Source organism: Cyprinus carpio, chromosome B25, assembly GCF_018340385.1.
Source record: "Cyprinus carpio isolate SPL01 chromosome B25, ASM1834038v1, whole genome shotgun sequence".
NCBI lineage: Eukaryota > Metazoa > Chordata > Actinopteri > Cypriniformes > Cyprinidae > Cyprinus > Cyprinus carpio.
In genome coordinates this window covers 5876707-5904239 of record NC_056621.1, presented here as the reverse complement: position 1 = coordinate 5904239, position 27533 = coordinate 5876707, and the positions used below count along the sequence as shown (strand labels likewise).

At 35.0% G+C, this 27533-nt stretch overlaps 2 protein-coding genes across 8 annotated transcripts in view; both read right to left on the bottom strand.

The window, feature by feature from the left end:
* Nucleotides 1–27533, bottom strand: part of LOC109057318 (plexin-B2-like) — a 344361-nt gene that overhangs the window by 110465 nt on the left and 206363 nt on the right. For 3 of the 7 annotated variants that reach the window (XM_042753483.1, XM_042753487.1, XM_042753484.1), the window contains exon 2: nucleotides 19389–19428. The gene's annotated coding sequence lies outside the window, so the exon portion shown is untranslated. Of the gene's footprint in view, nucleotides 1–1667; nucleotides 1858–19388; nucleotides 19429–27533 lie in introns of those variants that run through there. The other 4 variants (XM_042753485.1, XM_042753486.1, XM_042753488.1 and 1 more) reach the window with 2 other exon arrangements.
* Nucleotides 1482–27533, bottom strand: part of LOC109071575 (beta-1,4 N-acetylgalactosaminyltransferase 1-like) — a 60467-nt gene continuing 34415 nt past the window's right edge. The window contains exons 12-14 of the mRNA XM_042752810.1: nucleotides 4434–4492; nucleotides 1668–1857; nucleotides 1482–1537 (exon numbers count right to left, since the gene is read on the bottom strand). Of these exons, the coding sequence (XP_042608744.1) occupies nucleotides 1482–1537; nucleotides 1668–1857; nucleotides 4434–4492 (305 nt within the window). The remainder of the gene's footprint in view (nucleotides 1538–1667; nucleotides 1858–4433; nucleotides 4493–27533) is intronic.

Genomic DNA, 27533 nt, shown 5'->3' with positions numbered 1-27533 from the left:
TCCTCAAAACAAAAAAAAAAAAAAAAAATTATCAATTATCAAAACCCAAAACCCATAACCAAAGTATTCATCTTCAGCATTTAATATATTAGCACTGAGCATTTTACCATTAAACTTGGTAGAATTGTAAGCATATATGCAAACAAAATATCTGCAAAGGCCTCTGAGCAGGAGCTATGGCTGAAATAAAATAGCAGACCAATTAAATGCCATTATTGAGTTTAAGTATGACAGAAGTGTTTTATATGAAAAAAATCAACATGACATGTAGATCAGTTTCACTCTATTTTACTTGTTCATGCCTCAGTTTTAACAAAAAATAAAAATAAAATGAAATTAATAAAAATAAAATGAATAAAAGTATTTTTTCCTGTACATAAATATTTACATATTTAAATAAACTTTTTAGAGATATAATTTTTAGATAAATATAACTTTAATTAATGTTATTCAAATAATGTTATTCAAATATTTAAATTAATTATTTGCAATTTATTACTATTTACAAACAAAAATATTAAATATTACTACTGTTTAGTCAAATAACTGTTATATTGAGAATTCCTTATTTACAATATTTTCAAGGAAACTTGATTATTTATTTCAAAGAAAAATAATATTAATAATAATAAAGTGATAAAATGAATAAAGGGTCAGGTATTGTATTAAACTTCTTATCTATCATATTTTTCAAAGGAAATTAAATTTATTACCATTTATATGCAGTTTTCTTATATCATTTTCAAAAAAAAAATTTAGTTACCATTTATGTATTAGTATTTATGAATAGTACATATAAAAAACCGAAATAAATAAATGTGAGTTTTTTCAGTTTATTGTATTAGTATTTATGAATTGTTCAGATAGTCCGAAATATTTATTATTTAAATATTTAACTAAACTATTTAAACATATAACTTTTATATAATTAGATTATGCATAATTTTTTGAATTCAATTAAAATACACTTACATTAATAAATGTTATTTTTTCCAGTTAACTGTATTAGTATTTATAGATTTTTTTTAACCATTTACAGTTAAATAAAGCTAAACGTGATATGATAAAATGCCATGTATACCACACTACTAATTGATCAATAAAGGTATAATGTCCGATTATGCCACTTACTAGCTTCATTCTGCCTTACAAACTAACGGTGCAACCAAATTAGATACAAACAAGTAGCTGCTAAAACCCTAGAGTGAACTTTATGACCTAAATTAAATAAAACCTTAAATATCTCAGAGTACAGAGGCTCAAATATGTTTTTTTTTTTTACATAGAGCACCTGGAAATGGCCCCACAAATATTTTTCTTCAGAGATAGTAAAAATTGTGCTGTTGTTCTTGTTAAGTGTTCTTGCAAAACTGATTACATAAAACTGTCAGTCTCGTAATCAAATTCGAGCATATCGAATCTCTCCCCCAATTAAATTTTCCTTGAGCTGCAGCAGAATTTCAGCAGAGTTTTGTGAAGTGCTAAAAGCTCAGGTCAGGTCTGGATGTGAGCCGTACCATCTGCTGGCAATGTGCTTCTGCAGAATCGCACAACACACCGTCAAAACTTTGACACTCACGTTGTTAATTCAGATGCGACAGCTTGACTGTTCCTCGTGCTTACTAGGTATTACATGGTTTAAGCGCTTCGCTCTCAAACTGACAAACCTGTCCTCACTGAAGCATCCTTCCGGCTAACGGCAAGAAGCTTCACATACGGGCAGCTTGGAGGAGGAGGAGGAGCCGTATCCAGTCCTGCCGCGCCCTGGCACAGACGTCCGCGGCCCAGCCTGCCGTGACAGCTTGGATAGTCGCAGGGGGTGATGGGATACTGGAGGGCCTGGACTTCGTGTCGGGGCTGGGGGGAAGGAAAGAGGTGTTTTCATTTCGGTCGCCCTGCAGAGAGCACAGTTGTAGACGGAAAACTGCGACGGCACATGTGACGACCCTCGGACCGCAGAGCTAGAAGGCATTCGATTGCAAAATTCACCTTAGTTTTGGTTACTTACGCCATACTTTTCTCAGCGATTGTGATTATGATTGTAACCTGGCGGACATTAAAATGGGCAAGAAATCCCAAAGGCCTGAGGGTGGACTCTTTTGACTCAGACCAGTAAGAAACCACCTAGCAACTGTCCAGAAGACCTCGGCAACTGTGTAGTAATGTGCTAAAAACCATTTAAAACAACTTAGAAATAACATAGTTTAACAACTGCAGCAATTCAAATAGAAATTACATTAATTTAATCATTGTCACGTAAAAAAAAATTACTGGGAAAAGCTTAAACTACTCTAAAATACACTTTTATTACTCTAAAGCCAAACTAAACTGAAATAAAAATCACCACAAAAAAATGTTTAAATCTAGAATAAAAAAATGAATGACTGAAAACTCAAAAACAAGAGAAAAAACTAAAATAAAATAAAAGTAACAAATGAAAATGGAATTTTTTTAAATTAAAATAGTAAACTAAAATACTAGATAAAATATTAAGCCTTAAAATACTAAAACCAAAATAAAAACGAAATAAAACTAGAAAACAGAAAAATATCTACAAAAAAAAATAACAACTGAAAACTACTATTTCAAATATTAAGCCTTAAAATACTAAAACTAAAACTAAAACCGAATCAAGAACTGTATAAACAAACTAGAAGACAGAAAGAAATCAATAAATAAAAAATAATGACAGACAAATGAGAACAAAAATTTGATTAAATTAAAATATTGTGGTAAAAAAGTTAAGTCCAAAAATACTAAAATTAAACTGAAAACGAATTAAACAAATTAGAAAACAAAATGTTAAATTAAAATGATGATAGACTGAAAACTGGAAAAAAAATACTAAGAAAAAATACTAGTTAGAATATTAGGCCTTAAAATACTAAAACCTAAAACTAAAATAAAAAAATATTTAAACTAGAAAACAAACAAACAAACAAATAAATAAAATAACTAACAAATGATAGACTGAAAACTGACAAAATTACAGTATATTAAAGACAATTAAAAAATTAAATAAAAACTAAAATAAAACTTAAAAAACTGTAATAATCCTGTATGAATATAAATCTTTTTTTTTTAAATCACAATAAAATAAAATAAAAACTTGTTAGCAAATGATGTCACCAACATAAAGTGCATATCAATTTTGATCTACCAGAAATAAACATACTTAATAACTATTATATTTGGGGTGAAAATATGGTTACCATGGTAAATGGTTTGTGAAAAATTAAATAACTACTGCAATCATGACTGCAATTAATATTCATACACCGCTAGTACAAAATCGGTTAAATGAGGTGAGGCCAGCCGACACAGTCACTGATCAGGGCTCGTAGCACAATAGAAACAGGTTCATAATGCAAGAAATATTGGATTAATTGCATTCAAAAGGTTTCGTGTAACAATGACCTCACTCACATCTTCACGGATGTGTTCAAAAGCACAAATTACCGATAAACGAGGCGGTTTTCACTCGGGTATCCTGAACAAACTTCAAAGCTTGTCTCCAGGCTGAAACTGCAAACCATGTTTTTCATGAAGAATTCCATGCTTTGGGAAATGGTTCATTTTTATAACCACCGACGATGATTTGGTTCCCTTTCTCGCACTCAAATGAAGTGATAAAAAGTGCTCTATTAGGCCCTGAATAAATGAGGTATGGTAATATTCGTCCTGATTTTGCCGTGGGGCGAATCGTCATTCGCTAATTAGCCGAACAGCAGGACGAGGAGCCGCTGGGGGGTTCACCTGCCACGAAAGAGGAGAAAACCTGCGAACGCTTTTCAGTCCTGCAGGTGAGGGACAGCAGGGGGAAACCGGGACGGCATCAATCTCTGAGCAAAACTGGTCGAGGTTTTCACAGAACAAAGAAAACGGATAAAGAGTACAAGCTTTTAAATCTATGAAGCAGATTTCACATGCATCCGAAGTGAAGCTTACGCCATCATCCTCTTAACATTGCATCTTTAAAACAAGAGCTTCTTTAAGCCTGCTATTTTACAGTGCATATAAACAGACTTGCATGTCCTAGCTATTTCGATTGACAAGCAGGTCGTCTGTTCACATTAAACCACAAAATTCAGTGTTTTTATGTTGAGTGGAACTCTGGACCAATGAGATTCCACTGTGGGCGGGGCTACACAGAGTGGTGACCTATAGAAACAGAACCCAACTGGTCAATGTAACCTGTTGTGGATTCTTGTGAGAAAACTTCAGATTCAAATGGAAGAGATGGTTTTTAAATTGCTCTGTCACAGTGCTGGACTGGTACTACAGGAAAAAATGGGATGCTCTCAAAGAGCTAATGTCAGGAAGACGAGTTTGGACCAGTTCAAGAATGCCAGAGAGACTCCAGAAGACATTTGCAACAGTTCAAATCGCCAAACAAAAGCAAAAAGAGATTGGCTGGCATTACATATCGTAACCAGTTGCAGCATGGCAAATTTCCACACCACGTGAGTTTTCTGCCTTGAAAGTGAAAATGCTGAAAGAAGCAACAAAATTACAGATAATCAGAAAATATCTGTATTAAAATGAAAATGAAAATATTAAAAATTAAAACAAAAACAGATCAAAATTGCAAACCGTTAAACGTCGTCTTATACTTCGCTACAGTGTTGTTACTGTTAACTAAAATATTAAAAATAAGCTAAAATATAATTATTACATAAAGTGTACAGTTATTTCAGTTAGTTGCCAAGGCAACATAAATTTTTTACATTTTTAACTCTAGCTTAAGTTTAAGCTGAAGTATTAAAATTATAAATAGAAGTTTTCAGTAATTTTAATATGCGTTTTGTCATTTTATTAGGTTTTGGTATAATTTATATGCCATAATATTATTTAAAAAAAATCATTAATTGCCTTATTTTACATTTTCCTTTTGTCGTTGTTTTTTTATTTTTTATTTTATTATTATTTATATACCATTATATATATTTTTTATTTGCCTTATCTTAAGTTTTCATTTTAATTTTAGGTTAAGTTTTAGTAATTTTGTTATGTGCTTTTGATATATAACAATGCACTATATATATATATATTGCTATACCATATATATATATATATATATAATATATATATATATATATATATATATATATATATATATATATATATATATATATATATACTCTATATGTATGTATGTATGTATGTATGTATGTATGTATCTATGTATGTATGTATATTATACAGTACAGACCAAAAGTTTGGAAACATTACTATTTTTAATGTTTTTGAAAGAAGTTTCTTCTGCTCATCAAGCCTGCATTTATTTGATCAAAAATACAGAAAAAACAGTAATATTGTGAAATATTATTACAACTTAAAATAATAGTTTTCTATTTGAGAAAACTAATTTATTAGTAAAAAAAATAATTTATTCCTGTGATGGAAAGCTGAATTTTCAGCATCATTACTCCAGCCTTCAGTGTCACATGTAACATCCAGTCTATCACATGATCATTTAGAAATCATTCTAATATTCTGATTTATTATGAGTGTGGAAACAGTTCTGCTGTCTAATATATTTGATGAATAAAAGGTTAAAAAGAACTGCATTTATTCAAATAAAAAAAAAATTCTAATAATATATATTCTAATAATATATTTTCTTTACTATCACTTTTTATCAATTTAACACATCCTTGCTGAATAAAAGTATTGATTTTATTTAAAAAAAAATAAAGAAAAAAAAAATTACTGACCCCAAATTACTGACCAGTAGTGTATATTATTACTAAATATTTATATTTTAAAAACATATCTTTTTTTTTTTTTTTTTTTTTTTTTTTTTTTTTTTTATTTATTTTTCATTCAGTATCCTAAAAAAGTATCACATGTTCTGAAAAAAATATTAAGCAGCAGAACTGTTTCCAACTTTGATAATGAATCATCATATTAGAATGATTTCTAAAGGATCATGTGATAATGATCCTAAAAATTCAGCTTTGCATCACAGAAATAAATGATAATTTAAAGTATATAATAAATTTGAAAACAATTATTTTAAATTGTAATAATATATCACAATATTCATTAATTATTTTTTCTGTATTTTTGATCAAATAAATGCAGGCTTGATGAGCAGAAGAAACTTCTTTCAAAAACATTAAACATAATAATGCAAAAAGGCCAATACACTTTCAAATGACAAATATACACACACACACACACACAAACCACACAAACACACACACACACACACACACACACACACACACACACACACACACACACACACACACACACACACATATATATATATATATATATATATATATATATATATATATATATATAAATAATGTTTAATTGCCTGATTTTCAGTTTTCATTTTAATTTTAGGTTAAGTTTTAGTAACTTTGTGTGTTTTGGACATTTTTTATTATTAATTTTTCATTCCTATATAGCTTGAATTTATTTTTATTTCAGGTTTAATTTTTATCATTTCAATCCTTAAACCTATTTATTTCAGTTAAATGATTGTTGAAGAATTAAAATCTGAAAAATTAAGTGAAAACTGAAAGTATTAAAGTTCATTAAATTATTGCAAAAATGCTATGATGGTATATAAAGAATACTGAAATAATACTTCATTACTTAGGACAAAAACTTAGATCAACATGTATCCCTTGTCAGTTTATCACTTTGTTCCTAGTCGCTAATAGTATCTGACGTTAAAGTGGCCTACTCTCATTGTTGGTTGCAATCCTTTTAAAATCACAGTTCATTAAACTCAACATAACTGTCATATGTAACACATTTTACAGAATATCTACTATAAAAAACAAAGGCCAGAATTTAAGAGTTGGAAAATGCAGTAAACAGGGCCAATTTTTGTTTGATTTGTTGACATTTTAGTCCTCAATATTAAATACCAGCTGAGATGGTAAAAAGATAAAATACTGGGCACCTTTTCTATTCTCATCCACAGTATCATTGGTTAAAAGGTGGGCCGCACACACAGAGGTTTCCGAGATCCATACCCAATGTATTTTTGGGGCTGGCATCCAAGCCAAACAGTGATTTTTCTAGGCCGTAGGGAAAATAAAAGAAAATAAAACTAAGAGATTGAGTGAAAGATGTGCTCTGAATGAAACAGGTCACCGTTTCTCCACACCCCCCATCCGCGCTGTTTCCCTCAGGATGTGACAGCCAAACAATAGCAGCAAAAAAAAACTCCTTAACGAGGAGAGAGAGAGAGAAATGCTGAGAAAGAGAGGGACAGAGAGAGCGACACAGCTAATTACGGTGCACCTCATTTCTCTGACCCCTCACAATTTGTGTCGCTCTCACTCTCCCCGTGTTGGAGAAATGCAGCCAGAGGAGACTTTACACTGGCAGCACTCCAGCAAGCCTGTGGAAACCACTCAAGCACAGTGACAGGAAGAAAACAGCTAAAATTAGCAACAAAACTTATCAAGCTGCATTCTTTAGTCGCTTAGATATTTTCACAGTAAATATCGCTTCTCAAACTGGTCACTTTTTATAATGAACAGCACTAAAAAACACACCATTTTTTTGATGTAACAGGCCTGTATAATTCACACAACTTTACAGCACAGAACTGATGCCATAAACAAATGCACTCTTCAAATGTCCTTGTCTCTCAAGTAGCACTGGGAAAACTGATTCACTTTAGTGAATTTGTTCAATTGGATGGTTCACTAGAACCTGTTCATAAAAGCATTTATGATTCAGTCAATTACAATAGAAACTGTACATTTAGTGAATCTGTTCATTAGGGTGGTTCACTAGAACCTATTCATAAAATAATTCACTGATTAGTCCAATTACAATAATGGAAACTGGACAATTATGATTCGTTATAAAGAATCAGTTTGATATGGTTCACTAGATTCCACTCATAAAATGATTCACTGATTTGTTCAATTGTAATAATGGAAATAGGATATTTAGATATTAGAGAATCACTTGTTTGGATGGCTTACTAGAACCTGTTCATAAAAGGATTCCCCTATTCACCGGACATCTGCGGTTCATTTTACAGAATCAGTTTAGCCGTGTTTCCACCGCTGCAACTTTACCCAGGAACTAGGGACTTTGGGCTGGTACTCGGTGTGTTTCCACTGCAAGAACCAGGATCTAAATAAAGTTCCGGGTAAAAAAAATGCCCCTCAGAAAGTCCCTGCTGGCGAGGTAGTACTTTTTCAAAGGTCCGGAACTTTCGTGGGCGGGACTTGGGCGCTAAACATGCTGATCGGTTGAGTTCACGCAGCATTGTGATTTCAACCACCATTTATTTGGATAATTTTCAAAATATTACTGTTATTGTATCATGAAATGTAGTTTTAAAAGTATTTCAGGCGAGAATGTAGTTGTTTAAAACTCAAATCTGTGGTTTATTTACAAAGACAGCGCCTATTTAAAAATCTGTTTTCCCGATTTCGGAGACGATCAGCTCCACGCGATCAGCGGGAGCTCAGTGATCATGTATCCGCCTGGAGCAGCCTCACCTCGGCTAGTCCTTCTGACATTTGCCACTGGCTCTGATGTCTCTTTAGTGGTTAAACATAAAATATAATTTGTTTTGGGTAAATCCAACAGGTAATCTTTGGTCTTTATTCAATTTATCTATATGTTAAAATGAAAATAAAAAGAGGCAATTGATATAATATTTTGTTTCGTCCGCAGGAGATCACACTCTTGAGTCGAACTCGCAAAGTCCAAACTACCGAGGATGCAAGATCGAAATTTGCATACTTTGTATTGAGAAATGCATTCAGACCTACATCACCAGACTATTTGCCTAATCTTCACGGTACTTTAAACCGCGGTGGAAACACAAAAAAACAACAGGTCTGGGGGAAAAAAAGTTCCTGGGGAAAAAAGTTCCTGGTACAATTGTTCCGGGTAATTTCGGTGGAAACTCAGCATTTGTGTGGATGGTTCAGTAGAGCCTCTTCATAAAAATATTCACAGATTCATTCAATTACAACAAAGCAGACTGGAACTTTCATGCTTTAAAACAAACACAAATGCCTCATAAAATAATTCTTAAAAAAGGTCTATACAAGTTAGCAAACTAACTTCTTCAAAAGCAATAAAACTACAAAATAAAATTTAAATTGCTATTCACTTAAAAACTTATCATCTGCCTTAGTGTTTTCAACCGATTCATTAAAAAGATTTGACTCAACACAATGATTCATACACAAATCTTTTGATTGATTTCTAAACAAATCATCCTTTTCAGTTGAATCTTTTCAGTGAATCAGCTGAATGATTCACTCATAAATCTGAATAATTCACTTCAAGTTTTTGACATAATGATTCAGTTGCAGCAGCTGCTCACTGGACTTCAAATATAGCAGATGAGTCAAATGAACCATTTTATGTAAAAAGTGTTTTTACTTTCTTTGCAAAGTTTGAAAGCTTCAATCCCCATTCATTAAAGATGTTTGAAAAGTAATCTTCAAAGTTTTCTTTTTATGTTTCACTGAAAATAAAAAGAAAGAAAGTCATATGGGTTTTTAACAACACAAATACATATTCCTTTAACTAGCTTGTAGTTGGGCAAGCCCCAGTTTTAAACTAGCTTCCCAACATTGCCAAATCCCACACAGCCCTGAATGTGTGTGTCTGGAAGACAAATGGAAAAGCGAGGTGGGAAACAAGATTCAACTCAGAGAGAGAGAAACAGCATTAAACATCAAAACAGTAAAACACATAAATGAAGCCAAAGAGGGAGAGATTCTTCAAGTTGGGGTTGGTTTCAGCCGCCTAAATTTTCCTCACGATTCGGAGGGTTTGCCAACTGTGAGCGTAAAATTAGCATTTCAATACCTCTAAGGAATATTCATTACAAAAGGCTGAAACCTCCTATCACTTCTCGTTTTTATACCCCTCTCTTTCATTCTTCCGTGCTCTGTCTCTTTGATAAGCGCATGGAAAAGAGGGCGCATGTGGAAGAGCAGACCTGGAAGGGAAATGTTTAGGAGAACAAGTGGCACTTTGTTGAAGGGCTGCTGCAGTTTTGCTGACTCACATAACAATATCAGCTGACGATCAAACACGAACTGGCTGGAAAATATCATCACAAGGAAACCACTGTGGAAATGAAAGTCTAAAGCAGACCTTTTCAATGAGTTTGTGGCATTGAGAGCTTTGAGATGAAAGGGATCGCTTGACTAAAGTTCAATGACTGAATTTCAACAGACCATTTGGATTTAAAGAGATAGTTCACCTAAAAAAATTAAAATTCTGTTACTCACCCTCACGTCGTTCCACACATGCCATATGTGGGAAAAGCCAAGCTCAGATTTTAAAAAAGAGTGCACTTTTAATACTCACGTGACAAGCACGTATGCGAATGACGTCAATAGGCTATAACCGATTATGGTCTATCACTGCATCGATGCAGAATGGTCCACGTCCACATCGCGATGCATCGATTAATTTCAACACCCCTACACTGGACACCATCGACTTTCAATGTATGGATGAAAAAACACAGAGAAGATTGGAACAACATAAACGATGACAGAATTTACTTTTTTTTGGCTGAGCTATCCATTTAAGACAGTTGTGTGATTTACAGCAACAAAGCAGCTAAAAGTTCTCTATTTAAGGCAGTATGAGTAACAAACCTGCTGACGGCAAATGTGCGCCGACTGTGCCTATAGCAATCAATTTTTAGGGATGCACCGAAATGACAATTTTTGGCCGAAACTGAAACTTCTGGATGCACTTGGCCGAAAAATTTAAACCAAAAATGCACCGTAATAATTATTTATTAATTTATTAAATTATAATAAGTCATTTTATAAGATTTTTTAATTTGACAGAATAATTTTAATAACACTGATTTACAAAAAAAAAAAAAAAAAAAAAACACAAAAAAAAAATGGTCAATCACTATCAAAAACCAAAGGCTGTTAATTTTCAATGGCCGAAACTTGGTGCATCCCTATCAATTTTCAATAAAAAAAAAAGGGAATTTAATCATTGTAAACAACATGGGAGCAGACTTGCTGACGCATAAAGCGAAGAAACCTACAACTAACATTTCTTTCGACGTTTAGAGTAGATAAATTTCCCTTACAATACGACAGTAGCATAACAATAAACATGTAATAAGAAGCTAATGTCAAAGCAGTCAAGCTTTTAACAAAAAGATGCATATAAAATAAAAATGCACTTTGCGAATAAAATTTGTATTTAGAACTTAAAACTCAATCAGATTTACCAGTGTTCTGCGAATTTCCACAGACGATTTCAAGAGAAATATGCAGGATTCAGAAATTTCCTAAGCAGATTTCACAATGAATTCAGGTCATGCAAAAACCAAGCTGCTTAGTTTTAAAGACATCTGACAACAGATAATAAAACTTTTTGCATGCAAAATGACACCGAAATTTCTGAAATGTGACTGGAATACACTACACAACTTTTGAAACTTTTGAAACACTAGGCATCATACACTTGCCGCCTTAATAATTAGTTAGAGGATTACATTAGTTACTGTCATCGTTCCGATCACACCTACAGTAACTCGTGCAAAAACACAAGCTGCTAGGAGATGCATGACAAATAAAAACAATATGTGTTCTAAAATCAGCTCAAAATATCAATGTTTGATATCCTCCGACTGGATGGAATCAAAGTCTGAGGCAAAAAAATCTGAGTTTGTTACCATCATTCACTAAACGATTTTCTATAAAGTCTGTCAAATCGAATCTGCAGCGTCAATATGTCCAGACTGTAAATTGGGGGAAAAATCAGGGCAAGAATCGTGTAGCGTATTCAATCCTTTAATGCATACTGATTAAAGCCCCATTCACTGATGGCTGTTAGATCTTCCTACTCTGACTGCATGAGGCGATAAATCAATGTCTGAATTTTTATTGGTTGTGAAGCCATCAGCAGACATAACTGAAAGAATAAACAAATACAAAGACAGCAGAATAGACACATTTGCACTCAAATATATCATGTTTACTCACAGTTAACTGCCTCACACAAAACCTTTGAATCATTCAAAGATTCAAATCCACAAATCTAACAAACTATTTTCCCTCAAAAGAACTCCTTGTAGCAGCCTAGGAACAGTTTTGCAGGTGTGCATCATCAACGAGAGCAACACCAAACACCGGCAGCTTTTTGCATCACACACTACATAATGGTCTAGAGGTTGAGAAGATGCCATTTGCACAGTTTTATTCATGAGTCGGATATACCACTTAAACTTTACACATACACTTAGAGAGAAAGCATGCCACTTTTTGCGGAAGTGTTGCAAGAGACGCGAAAAGAGCATGGGTGCATATTTTATTAATTAAAGATGACATTCAAGATTGATTGCATTCATATCAACCTTTTCAAGCAAAACAAGATTAACCAAACTTTGACAAATGGACTCAGGTCTGCATCGAAATCTCTAGTAGCACTGTAAATAAAGTACATAAACCATGTCAGATCAAAACATCAGAAGTTTGACTCTGGTTGGCTTCTTTTGAATCACGGGTTTCTAGTGAATATCATGAAAGGGTCCAATTCTGAGGTACAGGAGTGTGTTTGCTGTTTAATAGCTTGTGTCTGTGTGTGTTTCTCTCTTCTCCAGCGCTGGCAGCTCCACCAATTAGCTGCTCTCTACCCTCACACATGGTCACACATGCACACGACCTACCACACACACACACACACACACACACACACACACACACACACACACACACACACACACACACAGTTATGACCCTGGCTTCATTAGAGCAGAGGGTCGTTGTGTGTGACAGTCAGGGGCAGACGAGACCCCTCACACACACAAACACACTCTTCACTTGCAGGTCTGATGTTCTGACAGAGGTGAGCAGCTCACACACACACATACACACACACACACACACACACACACACTACACTGACAGCAACAGGTGCAGTGGACCACAGCCATACAAGCAATACACAGAAGGAGAGAGGAGAATGAGAAAAGATGGGATGAGAAAACAAGAGACCAGAGACAGACAAGAGAGTGATAGATTAAGAAACAAGAAAACGAGAACTTAACAAGAAAAAAACAAGTATCGAGATTGGAAAATGAGATGAGAAAGGAAAACAAGGAAAATGAGAAGTGATAGAAAGTGATACAATGACAAAAGAGTCAACGGGAGAGAAGAGACAATGGGAGCTGACAAGAGATGAGGAATTGAGAGATGATAAGATAAGAAAAGAAAACGAGAGATGAGAAGACTTACAATGACAAAACAACAGATGAGATGAGAAACAAGAGATGGTAAGCAATGAGATAAACAACTGAGAAGAAATTAGAGTTGAAATGAGATGAGCAGATGAGGTGAGAAAAGATAAGGAGATGAGATGAAATAATGAAGAACGGGAGAAACAGATGAGAACGAAATGTGAAGAGATTAGAAAATGACAGTTAAAAAGATATAGGAAAACGACTGATGAGAAGAGATGAGAAAACGAGAGATGAGAAGAGATGAGAAAATGAAAGATGAGAAAAGATGAGAAAACGAGAGATGAGAAGAGATGAGAAAACGAGAGATGAGAAGAGAAGAGAAAATACAGGTGCATCTCAATAAATTAGAATGTTTTGGAAAAGTTCATTTATTTCAGTAATTCAACTCAAATAATAAAACAAACGCACACAAACAAAATAAACTCAAATCTTTGGTTCTCTTAATTGTGATGATTTTGGCTCAAATTTAACAAAAACCCACCATTGCAAAGTGAATGAGTATATACAGGTCCTTCTCAAAAAATTATATCTTATCAAATATATTAGCATATTGTGACAAAAGTTCACACACACAATACAATGATACAATATTTACGATTCATTGGCACACCACACTGAAATATATTCTTTTATTGTATACATACATGATTTGGCACATACACACATGTGAAACCCCAAACATGCTATACATATACATTAGCATTATCATATAAATATTCTTATAACACTACACACACACACACACACACACACTAATACACACACATACAACTACATAAAGTTAACCTACATATACATACACACCATACATACATTACACATAACCGCAATCATATAAGATATATATATATATATAATATATATATATATATAATATACATATATATATATACACACACATATATATATATACATACACACACACATACATCTAGTGGTGGGCCGTTATCGGCGTTAACGTGCCGCGATATATATATAGGATATATATATATATATATATATATATATAATAACAGAATGAGAAGAGAAGAGAACATGAAAAGAGAGGCAGAGTGAGAACAGAAGAGATGGGATGAGATGAAATGCAATACGTTCTTTGGTAGGAGCGTCAGCGCTGGACTGAGTGTGTGTGAGAGACACAGAGAGAGAGAGAGAATGGAGGAGGTTTATTATGGAAGACTTAATTAGTCCGAGCATTAGAGTATTCACATGCCAGAAATAGACAAAAACATCTGATTAGCATTCACAATTTTCTTTTGAAGATTTCTGAGAGTGTGGAGATTTGTGATCGCTGTCTGGTGAGATTTGTGTGATCACACATGCTGCTGTGCGTGTGTGTGTGTGCGCGTCACATGGCTGGTGTTTGTAACCAAATCTCTGTTCTGTTCCAGTGAGGGTTGAGATGAGAGCTCATCTCCCATTACACTTTCATTCCACGATCAATCCCTACAGCTGGAAACACTCTCACTCACACACGCACGCAGCGCATCTGAGCTGTTCTGTGTGCATTCGAGTGTTAGTAATTGAACAATGATGTGTGAGTGTGTGTGTGACTGACCAGCGATCACCTGCGCCTCTCAAACAAGACCTACATGACCACGGGTGAGATTCATGTGAAGAGAGACGATTAGAGAGAAGAGGGGCCAGAAAAGATGAGACTGGAAAAGACATGAAGAGATGAGACCGGAAAACAAGAGTGGAAAGCAACAAGATGAGAACAACAAGAGAAAATATGAGCCAAGACAAGTGAGATGAGAATGAGAAAGACAACATGAGAAGAAATGAGATGAGATGAGATTAAACAAACAATGAGATGAGAAAGCTGAGATGAGATGAAACCAGAAGGGATGAGAAAACACATGAATTGAGACTAGGAGACCAGAAAAGACAAATTGATGATAAACTGAAAAAAAAAAAAAAAGATACCACAGAGAGGTGGTGCAACAAGACAAGCAAAGACAAAAAATACATGAGAAAAGCAACGAGACAACAAGAGATGAGACGTGAAAACAAGAAAAACGAGTCAAGATAAGTGAGAAAAAGCAGACGTGATGTGAAAACAAGAAGTGAAAATGAGCTAAAAAAGGATGAGACAGAGATGAGAAAAAAATGAGAGCTGAAAAAAGAAATGAGAAATACCTGAGTAAAAAGAAGAGATGAAATGAGAAATATGAGACTGAAAAAGTAAAAAAGGGCTCAAAAGAAAATGTTTGACAAAACAAGTAGACAATAGAAGAAATGAGAAAATCTACACAATGAAAAATAAGACGAGACAAGAAAACTAGAGAAAATAATTAGGGATGCGCTGATAGGATTTTTTTTTTACCGATACCGATATTGGTCAATTGCATAAGCAAGAGAGAGAGAGAGAGAGAGAGAGAGAAACTGGTTCACTCCGAGCAGAATCGTATTTTGAGTTTCAGCATGGAAAAAACAAAAACGCTAAACCTATAAGCGTTTTGAAAGAAAAAACTGCCTAAATTAGTAGGCTGTACGTTGCATTTTATTATTTCATTTAGAAATAATGTAGGCTAAAATAATGGTAAATAAAAGCAAAATTACAAACACAATTAGGCTATTTTAGTTCCCCTCTCTCCACAACAAATCCTCTAAAGTTTTATTTAGGCTAAATATAAGCGTCAAGCCAGAATGAATTAATTTAAAAACAAAACTGTAGCCTACCTCTCTCATTCTGAACGAATCCAAATGTTTCCATATTCACGAAGTATATCTGGATACTAATCTATTATTTATTATGTAAACTATAGGCTTTGTTCTTCACTTGCAGTATCGGCGTAAAACATCATCCTTCACATACACAGACTGTACTACTGACTATTTCAACTGAACAGTGTAACCTTTTATGTTTATTTAACTGTATTTTATTCTGATAATGAACAGGCTGCGATGTCAAATTAGCAAAAATTTGTTGCATTGTTTTTCCAACTGTTATGGTCATACCAACACTAGTTTGTCATACAGATAGAAGCAAAACATCATTCAAAAAAGCAAATCCAAAAAAAATAAAAAAAACTTCTTCCTTCCATCTCTCCTTTCATTCAACTAACTACTGAGTCACAAACAACAAAAACAAACTCAGCACAATTTTTGTTTATCTGTTAATTTTATATTTTATTTTATATTTTGTGTGTCGGCCTATATATTCCTTTTTATGTAGCCTATATAGTTTTATTCTGTTTTCTCCGTTCACAGAAAGGCTGCAGGTGCGTGATGTGACCGTGTGTGAATCCGTGTTCTACACTGCTTTCAAATAAAAAGCTGCATATTACCTGCCATTCATTTTCACTTAAATGTAGGCCTAATGCTTGACAAACTATATTTTGTACAGATTTTATTTTGTTTTATCAAGTATTTAATTATTTTGCCCAGAGATAAATGTTGGATTATGCAACAGACATGCAACTCGTTGTCTTCATGCAGTTAATTAATAAACCATCGGTATCGGCACTTTTCATGCTATTTCCAATTTGCCGATGGATCAGAAATCGTCTGATAAATATCAGCGGCCAATACAGCATCCCTAAAAATAATGAGATGAGACGAGTGAGAAAATAAAAAACATGATGAGTGTGGAAACAGGAGAAAATAATAGGAGTTGAGACGAGTGAGAAATGAGATTAGAAAGACAAAATGATGAGAAAAGACGAGACAAGATAAGAAAATACATAAAATGAGACCAAAAGATAAAATGATATGAGACTGGAAAAGAAGAGATGAAGAGGTGAGACCTGGAAGAAGAAAAAATGAGACCAGAAAGACAAGCTGTGATAAAGACGTTAGAAAAGTGTCAAGGCGAGAAAATAAGAGATGAGTACAGACAAGTAAAATGAGGCGAAGCGGAAAAGAAGAGATTAGATGAAATGTAAAAATAATGAAAAAAAATTAGGGATGAGACAAATATGAAAAACAAGATGGGAAAAGACAAAATACCTAAGAAACAGATGAGATGAGAATAAAGTTGAGACAAGACCAGATGCGATGTGAAAACAAAAAGACAAAGACATGAGAGGAACATGAGACAAGAAACTTACAGAGAGAGATGAAGTGGTAAAGAAAAGACAACAAAACAAAAGGCATTATGAGAAAAAAAAGATGTTAATGTGATAAGCACTATAAGAGGTGAAAAGAGATGAGGAGAGCTGAGATGAAATAGATGGGAGCCAAAAAAGATTGAGACATGACATAAAAAAAAGATAAGAGCATGATAAGAGACAAGAAGAGCAGAAGTGAGATGATAAATGTTGTGAAGATAATGAGACGAGATTGGACAACAAGCCAAGTTAAGGGGACGAAAAAAGATAACATAATAAGAGACAAGTGAGACAAGACAAGAGAAGCAGATCATGAGTGACCAGATGGGAAGAGAATGAGAGATGAGATGAGACAAGAGTGACTGAAGGAGCCAAAGCGGAGCAGATGGAGAGAAGTAAAGTAGAAACTGAGAGCAGCATCTCGGTCTCACTCATCTGCTGCTAGTGGTTTATTGATCGCAGACAGCGAGTCTCAAAGTCATTTATCACTAGCTCCTCAAGCCCTGTATGTGTGTGTGAGGGAGATAACTCCTGCGATAGCGGCCATGGCATCCATTATCCCTCACAATGGGCTGTGCCTGGACCTGCCCGACAGCTTGACACACACACACACACACACGCACGCTTGCTCCCCCCCGACACAACGACAAACGGCCTCTTTCTGAAAATAATAAATAAATAACAGCACGTATTGTTTCCCAGGCTTGGCCGAATGGCGAGAGCGAAGCTGCTCCACTGCTGATAGCAAAGCAGAAGCCTGAAATATGGCCAGAACGCTGGAAAGTGCTGAGGCTGTGTGTGTGTGTTTGTGTGTGTTTACACGCTCAGGTTTGCCGAGACAAAGAAGGATTAAACGTACAAAGGAAACATGTCAAAATACTCTTGGTTTGCTTTCTTAATACACATTCCTGGTCTTAATGTGAACGATTCATTGGTGCACATTATTCTAAAGAAGCTAGTTGTCTTCGTAATCTTTCATCACAGTCTAACAACTTACTCCACCTCTGAAACGACTTTCACTGGCATAATGTTAACCAGTAACTGGAGATACACTACCGTTCCAAAGTTTTGGGTAAATAAGATTTCTTTATTACTGATAATAATCAGAAATAAACATGTGACACTGAAGACTGGACTAATGGCTGCTGAAAATTCAGCTTTGCATCACAGGAATATATTAGATTTTAAAATATATTCAAACAGGAAACAGCTGTTTTTAATTGTAATTATATTTCACAATATTTCCTTTTTTACTGTATTTTTTATTAAATAAATGCAGCTTTATTTAATAAAATCTTACTGACCCCATACTTTTGGATTAGTTCTAGTATTTACTAGCCACTTCTTATAACCCCAAACAATTCCCATTATATAAAATAAAGTCCCACCCAACAAACTTTTCCATTTCACTTGGAAATTCGAACAGTAAAATGTGTTTAAACACCATTTGGAAGATATTTAACGTTGAATGCATGGCATATTACTGAGCAAATCATAAAATTCATTAAGAAATCTTGGAACTAAACCAAGGCCTGCCCAAACAAGATTTGATTGGCTCTTGGAACTCAAGGTTTTGACATTATTGGTTAAGATTATTTTCCTCACATGAGCACACTTGGTTCACGTCAACAGAAGAAAAAAAAAAAAGTAGTTTCAGAGGCTGATGTGGTAAGTTCTAATTTGTTTTTGTTAGAGTAACCTGATAAATCATGCACAGTAAGAACAAAGACATGAAGTATCTTAAGGAAGAAGCCTGAATTCAGTCACTTTAGAAAGGCAGTTTAGCATGCTGTCATCTTCCACTAGGCTGACTAATCAAACCCACAGCTCAGCACGGAGAGAGCCAGTAAGGATGATTAAACGAGAGGGGGGGAACGGTAAGCATTTGAAGCGATCAGACACATTCTCGTTTTCCTTCCAGTAGCTCTTCCCGCTGCAATCCAGAAGCCTGATGCGTGTCAGGATGAATAAAGGTCATGCGGGAACCTAACCAAGTGCTGCATAGCCATTTCAACTAGAAACACCAGACGAGCCGCCAAGCCGTGGCTCATCTGCCAACAAGATGAAGAGCACATCTGAACTGAAAACAACCTCATTCCTACCTTACAGTCTGCTGCCCCAGAAGAAGATGAGTGGGAAAACCTAGAAGAAAAAAAAATACATTTCTTAATCAGTATTTGTCTTGCTTTTCGGTATAAATTTCTAAACATCAAGGTAGATTTCCTTAAGAAGCACAACTGCATAGGATATTAAGATTTAATCCAAGATTCACTCTTACAAAATTAGTTTAGTCTGTCTTACACCAATGGCAAACTAATTTTAAGCATTGACTTTCTTGCAAAAATTGGATAGTTTACCTGAAAATTAATTTCTGACATTATTTACACACCCCAATAATATTTCAGTGAACTACACCCCTTCAATATCTTTCACAATTTTGCTTCAAGTAAATTTATCTTGCCGAACACTGAGGGAAATGGAAGGCAAGCAACAGATATGTGAAAAAAGATAAATACAGGGTAAAACAAATCAAGAAAAAAGTTCTCACACCATATGCGCCATTGATTTCCTATTCTCTTGGAAACATTTAATGAGCTTAAGCGGAGAAGGAGAGATTGAGGGAGCGAGAAAGAGACAAGGAAGAAAACCGATAAAGCCTCACAGAAATATCCCTGAGAGAGTAAATCATTCAAGAAGACAAGAAGTAGCTTAGCAGAGGAACAGGTGTTGGATGTGATGATTCCCACACTGGTATCCAAGCCAAAACCAGCGGGAGTCCATCAACAAGGAGCAAAGCTGGACCACATCTGTTTGCAAGTCATTCCCAGAGCATCAACACATCTCGCAAAAATAAAAAATTAATAGAGCAAGGGGAATTGACTCTGTAAATATTTAGGTGAGGGATTCGCTAAGAATGAATTCCACCTGCTAATAATATTAACACAATATCTACATTGTTTTTGCACCCAATTCAATAAAAGAAATTGCGCAATTCAGTTAACAGTACAAACATACAGTAAAAAGCACAAAATGTAGGGCCCAATGATTTCCGCAATGCAGAAAACACGGATGGAATCGCGGAATCCAGTCATGAAAATGGAATTACCAGTATAACATAGAATGTCATGGAATTTACCATATTTTGGACAGATAAACCAAAAAGTAGGCCAGTAGTAGACAAATCAAAACACAATATGGACTAGTGTCTGTGAATATTTAGCTGCAAAAATACTATTTAAATATGAATCCTGCATGTTCTGCGTGTCTCTCTTTTAATGAATGATGCACACAGTTTGATTTACTACACACATACTGAAGTGCATGTGATGCTTGCAGTGTTTTCACCCTCTGCCGCCTCAATATATGAATACACATGAGTACACAAACAATCTCAAGAACTGCTCTGAGAGCCACTTCATGAGCATTTTACTGTTTAACGGTTTAACTTGAAGAAACAGTGACAGAAATATATTACTTTATGTAATGATAGTATTACTATTAATAATAAAATGATTAATAAAAAATACATTTTAAAAATATTTACCAGAATTTATTTAGCACTTATTTTGTGTATGTAAATACAAAACACAGCATTTCTGAAAAAAAAAGACTAAATAAAATAATAATATTTGTTTTTATAAAATTAGTTAATTATAGATGGTTTTGATTATTACAATTTAGTGATTAAAATTAAAACCTTTAAAATGGAATCTAGAAAGTTCATGGAAAACATAGAATTTGGTGAAAAAACACTGAATTTGAGAAAAAAATAAAACATACATAAATAGTGTAGGTGTTCTGATTTTATAAACTGTGTAATTTTAATTAATTAGACATGCTTTTTGATTAATACAATTTAATTTAACAATTAAAAGAGTCCAGAAAAAGAAACTTAAAAAAAATGGAATTCAGAAAAAATCAAATGGAAAAAAACAGAATTTGTAAAAAAAAAAAAAAAAAAGGATTTTGTGGAAAAATAAAACAGATTTCATAGGGCCCAAAAAATGCAACTTGAAAGATGCAATTCACCTTTTCCAGGCCAGTTCTGATCACACCTTCATTTAAATATGCATGACGAAGTGGTTTAACCAGTGTCTGGTTACACTAGATTAAACTGATTAAACTTCTTGAACTAAACTTCTTAGTGAACTGACCCTTTGTCTCGCTGTGTAAGCATGGTTTCAGATATCAATGTCTCCATAAAAAAAAACAACAACGCCGACAATCATTACACGTCCACTGATGCCTAAATCGAGGAGCTGCCAAGAGCTTGTTTTAGCAGTGAAAACGATTTAAAACGTTGAAGAGCCATTAGAGAGGCAGATTGTGAGTAATGTGAGATTCAAACATTCACCCAAATGCTGCCCCATTAGCTCCAGCAGTGCAACAGAAAGAAATCTGCGGTACATGCAGCCATTACGGTGTCCCTCAGGGCTCGATATTGGGCCCAGTGCTGGATTTCTGTGATGTGCAGTATTGCTTCATCCTTTCATTTGCAGCCCCAGTGGAACTGCAGCCATGTCGCACTAAACGTTATCAATCAGCTAACAGCAGCCTGTTTAAAATCACTCAAGGCTCACATGGTATTAAAAGCTGCCAATGCAAATGCTAAACAAATATGGTTTCAGCTTGTCTCTTATCCACAAGCGTCAAGCTGTCTGAAGTAGATCTCAAACAGGGGTGGACAGTATGAACATAATTTTAGCATACAAGTAAGCATATACAACGTTAACAATATGCATCACAATAGTCACTACAGTTAAAAAGTTTGGGGCCAGCATGTTTTTTTTTTTTTTATAAAAAAAGGCTATTTTTATTCAGTAAAGATGCATTAAATTTATCAAGTGACAGTAAATACATAATGTTAAAAGAGATTGATATTTCAAATTAATGCTGTTCTTTTAAACTTTTTATTTTTCAAAGAATCCTTAAAAAATACAGATATGTACGCTTTCACAAAAATGTTAAGTAGCATAACTGTTTCCAAAACTGATAGTTATACTAAATGTGTCTTCAGCAGCAAATCAGCATATTAGAATGATTTCTGAAGGATCATGTGACAGTGAAGACTGGAGTAGTGATGCTGAAAATTCAGCTTTGACTCACAGGAAAAATGACATTATAAATATACAGTATTTAAATAGGAATCAGTCATTTAAAATCATAATATTTTGCATAATATTTGTTTTAACTATTTTTGATCAAATAAATGCAGCTTTGGTGAACAAAAATCTTGCAGACCCAATTTTTTGAACACTTGCCTTGTTTTTACTAGAACAAAAAATAAATAAATACAAAATACAAAATCCTAATTAGTACTTCTTGACTTCAGAGAACACACTGAATTATCCTATTGTAATTTTTCTTCTTGTATTTAGCATACACCTCACTACATATTTATTAGATTTGTTTATTCAAATTGGATGAGAAAAACTAAATTTCATTCAATATAAACTCTCCAAAAACAAGTTTTAACAAGTCAATTTTTCTTCCAAGGATGATTACATATTTTTCCCAAAAAATGACACAAACACTGAATAAGAAAATGAGGTTGAGATTACACTGCAAAAATTGCATTTCTCACACAAATGTGAGAAATGATGTGAGGAAGATAAAGAGGAGTGTTTAATGATTTGATTAGGAGAATTACACAAAGGATGCAGTCTGCAGGCAAACATCCGGATAGAGTGGAAATCCACAGGAGAAAATCAAGTGAGAGAGAAATTAGAAGGTGAGAGTACGAGCAAGAAATGGATCAAACCTTACTACTCAATAGAGTGTTGAGTGAATTCGCGGATTCACAGTTTGGGGTCTGTGAAAGCAAGCCTGTGAATATTTATAAAGGACATTGAGCGAACGAGCCTGAAATGAGATGAGAACATGAGCTGGAGAGACATTGCTTGCTTAAGTGAAAACACAGTTTCTCCTCTCGATCCTGAATGAATTTTTTTTGAGTGTATTATGTAGCTGAGAGCCGCTGCCCTCAGAATGAATCTGAGAGGATTTCTGACGGAGAACTTGCAAGAGGATAGCAAAGGGCATCCGAGAGATCCAGCATTTGAAGGGATATGAAAGCCTTCTGCCAAGTGACTTTTCCACCCAGACACTATAACACACTGAAGCTTCATGTAAATGCATGACCCCTCAGCGGGGGAAACTCTCGCCCTGCAGCAAGAGTTTCCTGTAGTTTATCAACCTACGCTCAACCCACCTGAATATTAACCTGGCGTTTTGATTCGTTACATTCGCAGATCTCGTTCCTCCATCAAGATCCTTTCAAGCTGTAGATGTCAGGAGCTTTTGTCCGATGAAAACTTCTATCGGCCTGTCAGTAAATGGCGCTTTCACCAGAAATTATTGCAGGCTTAGCGTGAAAGCGTGGACTCATGCTTGTTCAACAGACACTTCAATAGTCCATGAAGGATAATTCAGGGGAGACACCTGTCAGTAAATGAATGGACCCGTACACTCGTTTCGAACTGGAATCACATTATAATATACACATACGAAAAATTAACAGCTCACTTACGCAAAAACAGGAACATACAAACTACGGTTAAAAAAAATACATACGAAATATGCAGAGCAGGGGGCACGAGGACTGGGATGGGAAACGCTGCCCTGGGGAATTACTTAAACAGTCACCAGCTTACTTAGAGAATGACATAACAGCCTCTCAGACAGTGTAACCACAAAAACACAATCACCTGAGGCAAACAAACCTCCCAGCAGAGTCAACATATCGGCAGCCAGAGAGCTCAATAATGGTTTTGAGGGTTTCTACCACTCATTAGTAGTGCTCTAGTGGTGGAATGTGGAGATAAGCGTTGGATCGGTGGCCTGTGACATGCCGCTTCTTATCTGACGGAGCCATCAAATGTCTATCAATACAGGACCCAGAAAAATCCACAAGACCAACACCTGTTCGATCAGCCAACAGTCAAACTGCACACAACAACCTGATGATCTGCAGGATGGCTAGTTAGACAGCCAATAAATACACAAAGTAAAGGATGAGACGTGGACGAGCACAAACACAGACCTCTGAAGGCAGTTCAATGCCCTGTGACCAAGGAATTACACTCTGGAGGAGAAACACACAACCTTTCTTCTGATAAAAACCATGGCAGATGCATACTAGCATCCATGAATGGATTCCTTTTTGTCAAACCCTCCATAACAGCTGCTTCCAGCATGCTGAAGTTTAGTTCCAGCCCTGTATAAACACACTTTTCTGTCAATTTGAACCACAAGACTTTGATTAGGGCAGGTGTTTGATTAGATGTGGAATTAAACTCTGCAGGAAACTAGCACTGTGGCCCAATATACATAACATTTGCCCTAAAATAGTTTTCAGTAATAGTTCAGAACAGTATACTACTCTATTTCCGCCATATACTGTATAGTGCAGAATATGCTAGCCTTGTTTATCAATAATGAAACGAATGTGATTAGCTAAATGTTAGGACTAAAGCAAGGTTGCACTTCGACATGTAATGTTTTATGTACTAGTCTAAATCTTAAGTATTACATTGGATTTTATTCTAATGAATTTAGCTACTCCTAACCTTGAAATGCAAAAAGAAATAATATACTATAATGTTATTTTGCTAATGTTCACATGCAAACAGAGAAAATATGCAATAGTGCTGTTTATTGATAGCATTACCATGCAAGTGGAAATAATATGCAATATGTTTTTTTAGTTAATTTTAATGTTAACGTGCAAATGGAAACAATAAGCAATAAGGTCGATTAATGAATGCTAACATTCACATGCAAGCGGAAACAATGTAACAAAGTCATTTAGCTAATGCTAACATTCACATACAAATGCAAACAATGTGTGATAAAATCACTAAGTTAATGCCAGTGCTCAAAAGTAAAAAGAAAATTTGCAAAATGGTCGCTCTGGTAATGCTAACATTTACATTTTTATATATTGTAGCTTAACATCAGCCTGCCCAGGGACTACGGGTTAAAATTAGCTCTTGAGCTAAAACCCGGTACTATGCATCTCTCCCTTTGAGGTTAATGTTTATTGTACGCTGTCCCTGTTTCTTTAAATAAAGGAAGAAGAAAAAAAAAGAAAAAAACACACAATACATGCAATGTGATAAAGCCCTTTAGCTAATGCTAAAGTAAACAAACAATTAATAATAAAGTTATTTCAATAATGCTTATGTTCTCATGCAAATGGAAACAATATGCGATATGTTCGTTTACTGAATGCTAATATTCACATGCTAATGGAAACAATGCGATAAGGTCATCTAGCTAATGCTAGCTAAATGCAAACAGAAACAAAATGTGATAAAGCCATTTAGCTAATGCTAACACTTAAAAGTAAACATACAATGTGTAATAAATTGGTTTTGTTAATTCTAACGATTGCATGCAAATGGAAAAATATGTTCATTTAGTGAATGTTAACATTCACATGTGAATCGAAACAATGCATCATATAGCTAATGCTAATGTTCACATGCAAACTGGAAAAATATGCGATAAAGCCATTTAGCTAATGCTAATGGTTAAATGTTTTTTCACTCTCACTCTCTGCATCATCTGGGTATTTAAAGTGCACTTTTTCTTTTTAGAATTTTCAGTAGGAACACACTACTCACTATTTATACTACAAAACGTCACAGAATAGTGCATAAGCATGTGATTTAGGATCTTATGTGATACAATTATTAAGGGGAATGCTAGTATTACAATGCAAACAGAAACAATACAATAAGGTCATCTAGCTAATGTTAACGTACATGTGCTAACATAATCAATATGCAATTAAGTAATGCTAATGCTTTAAATGTAAACCAACTATTTGCAATAAGGTTGTTTTAGTAATACTAACATTCACATGCAAATGCAATAAGGTCATCTAGCTAATGCTAGCGTTCACACGCAAACAGAAACGATATGTGATGAAGTCATTTAGCTAATGCTTAAATGTAAACAAACAATTTTTAATAAGGCTGTTTCATCAGTGATAATGTTCTCGTGCAACTGGAAACAATATGCAATTTGTTCATTTAGTGAATGCTAACATTCGCTTTCAAATGGAAACAATGTAATAAGGTGTCTAGCTACATGCAAACGGAAACAATATGCAATAAGGTCATTTAGCTAATGCTAATGTTGCAACGCAAATAGAAACAATGGGATAAAATGTTCTGCGATGCTGTCTCTCAATACAGTTGTTTGGTCCTACAACATACTCCAAAGTATACATATTTTTAGTGCAAGTAGGCAAATTCAGACGCCGCCGTTGATTAGCTAGTTCAGGTGTTTGATTAGCCAGATCTGAACTCTGCAGGAAGGTAGATCTCCAGGAGCATGTCTGCTCTACAGCATTGCTCAAAAATAGACCATGATTACCACCAGTAGTGAAGCAGATTTGCTGTAGGCTAGTGTTTGTTTGAAATAAACATCCGCTAGGAGGAATCTGCACAGGCCTGTGGCGTGAAAGCTGCCGTTTCAAAACAACACACACAACAAATGCATGCACACTTATGGCACAAATGACTCTGGGTTGTTTTGAATAAATCAGGCCATTGATTTATCGACTTATGATCGTTTTAAAAGGATTGCGGCATGGCTGATGTATTAAAACGTGTAAATATCCATTACTCGTAATGGATCGCAAGCCATTCGGGTGAAAAGAAAGAGGCTGGGTGTTTACGGACACACGTAAACCCAAACATCCTGTACTTTTATGCCTCCTGGCGAGGAACACCGTCCACCCCTCACGGCGATGGAGTCTGGCCCCGAAAACTCGCCCAGTTTCCTGCGAGAGGCCACAGCCGGCCGATAATGAGAGAGTGAAAGAGAGCATGTCAAGAAGTGGATTCTTTCTGCTGAGCGCCATCTGGAAAAGGCGAGCTAGATAAACAAGAACGCTGCTCGTATCCCCTCCTCACACACATGCACACGTACACACAAAGCCCTTTGGACTGTCAGGGATTCTGGCTTATCAATTTCCAGCCAGATACAAACCCAAAGATGAGAAAATGCACAATAGCAGGAGCGAGCCGGCGAGAAATAAATGAGGAATGCGGGTTTTCAGGCAACAATGGCCTGGCCTAAAGTGATGATGGCTGGGAATTTTTTTACTCCTCAAAGGCCTTTATGGATTTCAATCTGGCCAAACTTCACCACACAACACACATGTTAAATGGAAAACGATGAGATCTAACATACAGTCACAGACAAAAGAGGCTGTAAAAAAGGAGACCTCGATG